General features: G+C 33.0%; 1 protein-coding gene across 1 annotated transcript in view; it reads right to left on the reverse strand.

Moving 5' to 3' along the window:
• Positions 1 to 6,645, reverse strand: part of LOC136976941 (glycerophosphodiester phosphodiesterase 1) — a 50,757-nt gene extending 44,112 nt beyond the window's left edge. Inside the window, 2 exon segments of the mRNA XM_067272335.1 lie at positions 6,153 to 6,319; positions 6,322 to 6,645. Coding sequence (XP_067128436.1) covers positions 6,153 to 6,319; positions 6,322 to 6,445 — 291 coding nt within the window. The 5' untranslated portion in view covers positions 6,446 to 6,645.
• Positions 6,646 to 11,007: the final 4,362 nt, after the last annotated feature.

An 11,007-nucleotide genomic window follows, 5' to 3' on the forward strand; every position in this document is an offset into this window, starting at 1 on the left:
TTATAATTAAAAATTAAAATAAACACATTAATTTCCCCGACAATAAAATAATAAAATTCTTACAGATTCTGTATTTCCAAACTTTACAAATCCAAATATACTTGTAATCCACATTAACCATATAATTTGAAACGTATACCTATTTTTTTATATACATCATAATTAATCTTATTAAATTTATAATTGTAATTTCATCTAAAATTTCTACATTAAATTACAATTATAAATTTAATAAGATTAATTATGATGTATATAAAAAAATAGGTATACGTTTCAAATTATATGGTTAATGTGGATTACAAGTATATTTGGATTTGTAAAGTTCGGAAATACAGAACCTGTAAGAATTTTATTATTTTATTGTTGGGAAATTAATGTGTTTATTTTAATTTTTAATTATAATTGTAACAAAAAACCATTTTAATTGTTGATTGTAGAAAGTGCTGTTTGAATGCCTGCTGAGGCTACAAACAAGTCTGAAACACAAGCTTAAAGTGTATGTGTTTGGTGAACTAAATAAAAAATATTATTTCTAATCTGTAAGACTAAATATCTGCATCCATAATTTTCCAGTATAATAAGTCCTGTTAATTGATAAATGTACTAGTATACAAAGATAAATTTAAGTTATGAAAAAGGACACAAAGGCATAATAATTGTAAAATATAATGTGACTTTCGGTTTGCATCAAAAGTTCATATGTAGTTAATTGGGGCCTCCCTCTAAGCTTTCTATATCTGGTCTTGACTTTCATGTATATAACTCTGTTCTCAAGATTAAGGAAGGACAGACAAGTGCATGGATGGACAACAGTGGAAATTTATAGGTCTATGATTTTTTCAAATTGCAGCCCAATAAAGAAAGAACTTTCTTATCATCAGTTCTGAAACTAATTACCTTCAGGAATAAATTTCAGTTAGATTAGACAAATTTAAAAATTTAACATCATAGCTATATTTAGCTATTTTTATCAAAATAAACTAAGTCTATAACTTTCAAATAGTAAATGATAATTTTTAAAATTTCCTAAATTAGAAATTACATGAAAAATACATAGTCATATAGATTCTTCTACATACATATGTACCCAGGTTACCTTCATAACGCATTCTATCAAATAGTATTTGTAATCACAAATTTTCCATTTTAGAATAAAATAAATAGAATGGGAAATGGCAAATTTCCCATTCTTTTATTTTTATTCAAAGAAAGTTTCACCTCGTGGAAAGTTTTTGAACAATGACAAATATAGTTTCACATATAAATAAACAACAACTAACCCATTATATATAAAGACCAACAACTGCCAAATTATCGAGCTAGCAAATGTTCACACCCCAACATTCCACAGAGGAGCAGTGCCATAACTAGCCTTTTATGTGCCCGGTGCGAGTTTCTGTAACTATGCCCCAAAACTTGGTCCAGGTCATTTCTACGCCCCCCGGGTCTCGCCCTGTGTCTGGGCACTGCAGAGGAGATGCCCTTATTAAATTGTTTAATACTCTACAGCAAGGAAAGAAGAGATTGATAACTCTGTTAATAAAATCAATATTTTATTAACAGAGCAATATTTCATCAAAAGCAATATTTCAAAAGCAATATTTCACAATGCATGATGACCCTCAATTTTAAAACTTATCGGCAATATCAAAGAAACACAAGATATTTTCTACTTGTTCAAGGATTTCTTAAAAGACAGAACAACTGAACTTAAATTAGGCATTGTTAAGAAAAAACCTGTTCCCTAAATAAAAACTGTCCTCAAGGCTCAGTATCTGGACCTCTATTCCGGAATGTTATTAAATTATCAGACTGTTTCTGTTCGTCGATTATAAAATTGGCTATATCATTAAAAATAATTAATTATTAACTATTTGTCAAATTTTCTTAAAACCCAGACATTTTTTGTCTTTGCCTGCACACCCGTACACAAGATGAAAAAACCAGACAGGTGGTAACACTTGGAACAAATGAAACATTGTATTTAGAGGGATAGCTAAGTCAGATTATAATAGGAGTAGAAATATACGACAGTCGTATCTATGGTTTGTTTTATTGTGATATAGTAATAACCTGGGGTATGCCTGTATTTATTATAACCTAAAATAGTAGTTTTCAACCCAAAACACATCATGGGCCAATGGATTTTCCAAATTTCTTACTAGGAATCAGTAAAAAACAAATATATTTTTTACACGTTAATCCTTTATTAATGAAAATGAAGTAAAAGAACTAATGTAGTAACAAAATAACATATCGAAGCCTTTAAATAAATAATTTTATATATATAATAATTACGAAGAGTAAATAGCGTAATTATTATTGACTTTTTTCATTGATTAATTCTTCAATTCTTAAAATGAATTTGATTCTATCACTTTCTTTCAGATTGCTTCTTTATTCTACTGGATAATATCATCTCAAAGCTAAAGAAGTGAATGCCAAAACATAGAGGAGGATTAGCGACTAACTGAATTCATTGCTCAACTGTAGCAATGTAAATATCTGTTTCCATCAAAATTTTATTATTATTTTATAAGGAGAGTTTTTTCACCAGTTTCCAAAAGATTAATGAAAAACTCTTTGGAGTTTACTATTAAAAACTTCAAATTAATATCAGTATGCAGATTAACAATCAAGAAACATAGACCTAGAAAGGATTTGATTAAGAGGACTACATAACAGGTGTATTATATATAATAGTTCTTTTTAATTATTAATTTAAATTAAATATTTAAATCATTCATATAAAAATTGTCTACTTAATGAAATGTCATATAATTTTAGCAATTCAATAAAAAAAAAAAAAAAAAACACATCTTTAATTTTATATTGTTATTTGCTGTTGCACAAATATATTCTAATTTTACTATAGTTCATAATAGTCATCGTGATTACATATATACAATACGGTCTCATTTTATTCAGATGTCGTGTCAATACGAACCACATTAACTAATGCTCCACCTAAGGTTTCAGATGATTGCTTAAACATTTATGTAATCATTTACAGTTAACAGAAAAATTTTGAAATATGTTTAATAACATTTTATTTATGCTTTTACTGTAATGAATAACAATTTACTTCTATCTTTCTACATATAGAGAGTAAAGTTTATTATGCTATATCAAACATACTAGGCTACTTGAAAAAAAAAATACATGCAAATCAGGATATTCATCACAGTAAAAACAGCATTAATTAGTTCTCCGTGTTTGGAACGTCAAAAAACGAAAAAGTACGGCTTGCCGACTTAAGACAGATTCGGCGGCACTAAAAGTGGCTTAACCTAACTATTCGCCATCCACAAAAACACGAATATTGTATATCAATGTTGCATAAAACAAGATCCTGCTGTATAAATTAACTTATATAAGCATGTATATAAGTTAATTTATATAACATGTATATAAGCAAAAGCATTAAGCAAAGAAAGTATTTTTTTCTTTGAAAAATTATACATTTCTGAAAACAGATATAAAAATTTGCTTTTCACTTTTTGTACTAGAAACAGATATCCAAAAATAGATTTTGCAAATTTGGTATTGTTCTCAATCTGAATCAAACAAGTGCTTAATTAGAGCAGAAAGAAAAATTAAAATATAATTACATAGAATAAATTGTGACTAATAAGTGAATTTTGATCATTGGCAGGTAAAAAATTTGCCATTTTACCTTAATTGGCTGTACACAACATAAGAAGTACAGTACATTACATAAATTTTACATATATTTCTTAATCGAAAAAAAACAGAAAAAAATGAAGATAAATAATTAAACTCATAACTAAAAGTGTAAAACCAGAACTTAAAACCCTCCACAATTCTCTGTACAGATTTTAATTCTTCCCCACATTCATCTGGACATTATTATCATTATTATTATTTAATAAATTGTCTGGGTTACTATTAGTTTGTTCTATGGATTTTAAGGAATTATTGATTTTATTGTTTAGAGTGGGTGCTAAAATGATATTATATGGTGTCAATATTCTTTGGATGTTTTCAAAAATAGTTGGGATATAATCTAATTTTTTGTAAATTATTTGTGTTTGGTTGGGTTGACTAGATGAGCGGTTGTGTAGCCATTGATTGATAATTCTGTTGGGGTAGTTATTTAATTGAAAAGTGTGGTAAATTTGGTCTATTTCAATGTTCTGGTTAGTAATATCACTTGTACGTGTTTTGATTTTGTTGATATACATATTAAATATGTTCTTTTTAATATACATGGGTGTGCTTGAGTGGTAATTTATTACTTTACTGACGTCACAAATGTTTTATGTATTTTTTAAAGGTAATATGATTATTATGTCTTAATATTGTGATGTCTAAAAAATTGAGTTTGCCATTATTTTCATTTTCAATTTCGAAACATATATTCTTTTGGATATTGTTTGCGTGTTAAAGTATGATTTGAGGATGTATACCAACAAAATCAAAACACGTACAAGTGATATTACTAACCAAAACATTGAAATAGACCAAATTTACCACACTTTTCAATTAAATAACTACCCCAACAGAATTATCAATCAATGGCTACACAACCGCTCATCTAGTCAACCCAACCAAACACAAATAATTTACAAAAAATTAGATTATATCCCAACTATTTTTGAAAACATCCAAAGAATATTGACACCATATAATATCATTTTAGCACCCACTCTAAACAATAAAATCAATAATTCTTTAAAATCCATAGAACAAACTAATAGTAACTCAGACAATTTATTAAATAATAATCTAGTTTACAGCTTTGCTCGTACGTGTAGTCCCAAGCACTATTACGTAGGTGAGACAAGCAGAACATTAAAAACCTGCATAAAAGAACATATTAGAGCCGTGAAGTATTCTTTCAACTCTGCAGTTGCCACCCATTGCAACGAAACTGGCTACGAGATATCACTCGACAGCATCGAAATCCTTAAGAAAGAAAAAAATATTATAAAAAGAAAATTTTACAAACATATTGAAGTAATTAAAATTAAAGAAACACACAGAATGAACCTAAATACAGGTACTGTCATAAATGACATCTGGCAGCCATTCTTAAGTAGCAAAACCCATTAAGATGTTCTAACACCCTCCCTCTATCATACCCCACTGTGCTGGTCACACCAAACTTCCAGTGTATGTTACTAAGTTACTCACTTCATTTTAACCTCTCATATTGTGTGTATGTTCTCTGTACATCTCATCAGAATTATTTCACAGCAAACCCTACAGGTATTCTGTTGTTATTTTTTAAAAAATTCTACTTCTTAATATATACTTAATTTTGGATTTAAGTTTCCCCCTTTTTATTTTAGCACATGTTATACTATCCTAATATGTATATAAGTGGAGCCAAAGACTTTTGGCTCCTTTTTTCCTTTTTCAACTACGAGTATACCTTCCTACGAGTCGCGTCGGTTTAACCGTCGCTATCTCGGGTAATTAAATTTTATAGTATAAACCGTCGTGTGCGTATCCTAATTTTTCGACACGTTCCGTAAATTTATAAACCCGCGTTCGATTTGCCGACAAATACGTAAACGTGTAATAATGGGACCGAAGAGGAGCGTCGAGCCCGAAATGCACATCCGTTCACACCGATAAACCAACCTTTTCCTCCGAAAGCATTCCCCGTGCGATACGTTCTCGACGGCAACATCGTGCCGAGAAAATACTCGGAATTATATAGTTTCTAGTAAATTTAAGTTAAAAACAGAATTAAGAACGAATAAAACAACTGTATATAATTAAATGGATTTTTTGTAAAGTAAAAAGATTTTAAATCAAAATTTTTAAAAGTACAATTTGGTTTATATTCGTTTGATTAAGTAAACGTCTTCAATCCGAAAAAATTCTTCGTTATATTCGTTTCTATATTAGATACTAGCAATATTGAAAATACTGTACATTTCTTTCGGGAAATATTACAATACTTTTACACCTGTATATTACTACAACATATTATTTTATAGCGATTTTCTGGAATAAACGAACATTCTATATTAGGTAATAACAATACGAAACGAATGTAAATTTTTGTATTAATTAATCAATTGTGTAATTACCGTGTCAAGTAATGCAGTGTAGTGTAGTAATATGGGCGTGCCGAAGTAACAATAGAGAAAGGCAAGAAATTGACACGAGAAACCTACTTGTTTTATAGCAGATATGGTATTTTCGGGTGCATCGTGACTGGCTCCACGATGAGCAAAGACGGGTAAAACGTTCGGATTATCTCCATATATAATTTTCGACGTTACGTTGTCGTCCACAGGTGAAAACACGACATATTGCAATCCGACGGCTAAGAGAACCAAGCTATGCACGTTAAATACAACGAAGCCATCAGATACATGTGAAAGAAATACGAAAAGAAAATGAGAATCCAGACGATAAAACAAGATACGACGATAGGCAAGGGCGGTAACATTCCCACTGTTGCCATGATAATGAATATTTTGTAATATTCATAAGCGGTTTTACGGTACTATTCCATCAATAGAAGAACGGCCATCGTTACGTGTCTATCGACTGATATGTGCTCTCCTGTGTTCTTTTTCTATTACACAACACGGATTGCAGTTTATTTCCTATAAAATTCTTTATAAATACTACGATTGATTGTCATACTTTCGTTTCATTACACCATTTACAATCCAACCGGATACATTTCGGAATTAGTGAAAATGGGGTCTGGTTATTTTTTAAAATTTACTTATTTATTGGCCTATAAATTGGTGACGTTAATAAAATTGCTTTATTCAAAGATTGGTTCCGTGGTCAAATATTAAATACGGGCAAAATCGGAAACGTTTCGTAACTGTATATGTATAAGACGACATACTTATGCGTTAATATAAGTGTTATATTCTACGTATACAGGGTTCGTCACCGGACATTTGTGATAAGATATTGGAGGAATCTGTGTTATTAGATTGTTTAACAATTTAAACCGAATTATAAACAGCAGGAAAGAAATTTAATAGTTACAACACATCCTATATATAGCCTATACCATAATAAATACACGCGGAATTATGTATTATATTAATCGATTTATTAAATTTCGAATATATAAAACAAGTTGTAAATTATAAATATTCAGAATTTATAATGTAGAATGTATTGATTTTTTTCCTTATTATATAATTGTACGTAACTGAAATGCTGCAAGTTTTGCGTACGCAGTATTGCATATGCGTATGATATTGGTGGCTACGCCGTGGATAGACCGGAGCGTAAAAGCATTATCCTGTAACTCTGGAAGACCGGAATTAGAGATGGAAATTTCAGAAATTTTTCTATTGTTTGGTTCGAATGCGATCAACCATACGGCATCCAAAAGAAGGACGTGCGTATTTTCCAAAACCAGAACATACATCCTCCTTTTGGGTACTATACGGACATATCTTTCATTTTAATTTTAAAGAATTCTTCCCTCCATTAGTGATTTTTCATCGATAAGCCTAGCCTTATCCTTCGTTATGTAAACGTCCCCGTTGTTGGCTTGTACAACCCACGATGAACCGGAGTAAAAAGATTTTTTCTTTTTAAATCTTTGCATCCAAATTCCTCGTTTGAAAGATTTTGAGAAAGAAGAAAAACTTTTTCTTCTGCTCCATTGATTTGATTTATTAAATGAAAACCATTCACACTTTTCCTGCAAAAGGGTTTAAGGAACCAACGAAAACGTTTGTTGGACACTTTTGTTGGAAAAGCGTAAATGTTTTTCATTTTACAAGTTCTCTCTTCCTATTTTGATTTTGGATTCTATTTATACTTTAAACCAACATCAAATATTTTCTAAATAAAATGTATTTTAAAAATTTGAAACCAAATAATGTTTTCATACAATGCGAGTGTTATTTTTTTGAATCGTTCCCAATCTGAGGACACCGAGACGATCTTCGTAATAGGTTCGGTGCGGTTTGGCTTGGTTTGACGGAATAAGGTAACTAGAGACTTATGGTGCTGCGGCAACCCTTTGATAGCAACGCAATCAGTTTTGATACTATAAAACTAAATACAGTAACATATATTGCATGATTTCAATCAAGTAAGATTAGTGATTAAAGTAATTCTAAGTTAACTGAATAACATTCTCCGAAAAACGACAGAGGACACGTGCTTTGATTCCCGAATCTGCCTTGAACACCCACATTCTCAAATTCCCGAATACTCCACTGATGGCAACGTAGCATTTGGGCGAACTGCCAATTTCCCGTAGAAGTGCATCCCGGGAATACTTTCTAAGGGAAACTAATCTTTATTTAGGTGTTATACACGTCGAAAAACTCCGCATAGGCCGTTGGTGAGGGTCCCACCAATGAACGAGTGGATAAAATCACCGAATACAGGTGTTCGGTGGTTTTATCCATTCGCCCAACCACTCGTTGAGGGGCTCGTTGGTAGGTCGCGGATCGACGAGCTGGCCATGTGGAGTTTTACGGGTTTCTACACGTTTCTAAAACCTAAATAGGGACTAGGGTTCCAAAGAAAGACCCGGGAGGCATCACTCGTATGTTACATTTGCCGTATTCCATAAAATCAAATCAAACCGTTGACGAAGCGCGAATCCACGACTACTAATGCTTAGTAGTTTTATCTACTTAGCCACTGGTGAACCTCGTGGGTTCGGTCAGACTCGAAATGGGACGACCGAGTGATAAGGATAATACTCTATGTCGGAATCAGGTCATTCGTGGGATTTTTGAGGGTCCGACTCGGATTCGGATCCGAATCTCCAGGGAAGTATGGTATCGTCATCTCAGCTATTCATCCTACTTAAAGTGATATCTTATTGACAACCTAAATAATTATTTTATTTAATCTAATCAAGATTGAAAACACCAAAATGTTTTATGAGATCTTGAATTCTGAATCTTGTTCTATATCATGAAAACATACATATCGACAATACTAAACACAATTTGATTCATTTTACGACGAAACATTCCCTGTACTAAATTGCTTTCATTTTTAGCTGTTAAGGGTGGGTCTGACCCACGTTGGGGTCTTCTGGTTGGTGAATAGCACAGCCCAACATATTAAGAGTTATTTTAAGCATTCTTGAGGCCTCGGTCCAATTTCTTCAGAGGCATTTCTTTTTCTTTTTCTTTCTTTCTTTCTTTCTTTTTTTTTTTTTTTTTTTTAACTGTCTGCACTGTAGGCATTAAAAGGACTTTTTAGCAAGCTCATTATGGGTTTGGCCCGGCCCGCTTAGGGGCGTCCGCGGGTGATGAAAGATGGGACTCAGACGGGATGAAGGGCGGGACATATTTGGACGGACCATTCCCGAAATATTCCGAGTTGCTCGCCCAGAAGCAATTCTGAGTTCCTCAAAGCCGTAGGGTACGCCTTAACTGCCTTGACCAGTCGACTTTAAAGGCATTATATGAATACAGAACAAAAATATTAGCAAAGAGTTGAGTCCGCCGGTAATGATCTGACTGTTCGTCTTTCTCGGATATGTGGGGCCGGTCCTTCACCACCCAGCTGCCCCATTGGCCGAATCCACGACGAGTATAGATGAAAAACCATCTTAGTGCCCACAGAGTGGAAAGACCTTAATACAAAAGCGTCGTGAGCTGATAAATTTGATTGTCAGAAACCGAGATTTTAAACGGTATTTTCTCTCCATTTTTCGCTCCACGGGTTTTAGTGGGTATTTTATCATATTCATTATGAGTTCGGCTAAATCTACAATGGATAGCGGGGTAGTTAACCACACTATCTCTCGTGATATTGGACGCGTTTCCTGGTAAAGCTGCAAGTATAGTAACCTATATGGTAAACAACAACAACAATAGAACGTGTGCATTCATCATTATTAATAAATCTGAAGACGTTATGTCGGAATTGAAGATTACGTGGAAAATTGAGTTTCTAATTTTTCCAATAACGGGTTAATAATAAATTTTCGAATGTCACAACTTTCATTTGTGCTACAAATACGTAATATGCGTATAATTTATGGTGGCAGCCATCTTCTGTTTTCTGCAGTTCCTCCCTGGTTTTCAGCGCTTGCGAACGTCGTCGCACTAGCACTGCAGGGGCTAACTTAAAGCGGAAATAGCGTAATTTTCTTTTAACAAAGCGGCTTTACTAGGAAATGCGCCCGTGCCCATTACGATCCATTGTAATAAGAGACAAGGCTCGAAAATTTCTTAGTCGACCGCGCCCGAACCATTACCTCTAGCTATGTTTATCTAGGAGGTGTACTCGAACCAGGGTCCTTCAGAACATGTTTATATCTACAGTCACGTCCATCCGGCTGTCAATGGAAAAAGTCAACCTGTACCGAGAGACCCGGATTCGAGTCTCAACTTATGATGGCATAGGTTTATAGGAAGGAAAAAATCCGATAAATTTTTTTACACAGCCGGATGATTAATTTAACGTGGCGTAACCTATCGCTCTGGAAATCTGGGATCGAAAACGGACAGGTCGAAAAAATTTCGGGAATTTTTCGGGAGGTGGTCCGAAAAGGTATCCGGCCTCGTCACTCACCACCCAGCTGCTCCGTTGTGAACCCGGCCGAACCCATAACGAGCTTACCGAAAAGGGCGGAAAGCACGGCGGATGGCCGAGCAGTCGAGGTGGCAGCCTACCGCTCCGGGGAACCCGGAATCGCGTCCAGACGGGTCGAAAAATCTCCAGGAATTTTTTTGGGGTAGTCCCAACCGTCACCACCCGGCCGCCAAACCCATAATGGGCTTTCTAAAAGAAGCACTCTTAGTGCTCACAGGACGGAAAGAGTTGAAAAAAAGCTAAATTTGTTTTAAATAATATTGTTAATATTATTTAATGGCTAATAATAATAATAATATAATAATTTATTTATATTAAATATTATAATAATAATAACATTATATAATTTTTAAACAGATGGCATTTTTTTTTTTAATTTAATTTTCTATACTTCATTCTAATACAATTTTTAATGTTCTTGTGCCAAAATTTAAATAAATATCCTCAAATTATTAATATTATACAATTTCATGTTTA

This window comes from Centruroides vittatus, unplaced genomic scaffold (assembly GCF_030686945.1).
Source record: "Centruroides vittatus isolate TY-2023 unplaced genomic scaffold, ASM3068694v2 contig_436, whole genome shotgun sequence".
Lineage (NCBI taxonomy): Eukaryota > Metazoa > Arthropoda > Arachnida > Scorpiones > Buthidae > Centruroides > Centruroides vittatus.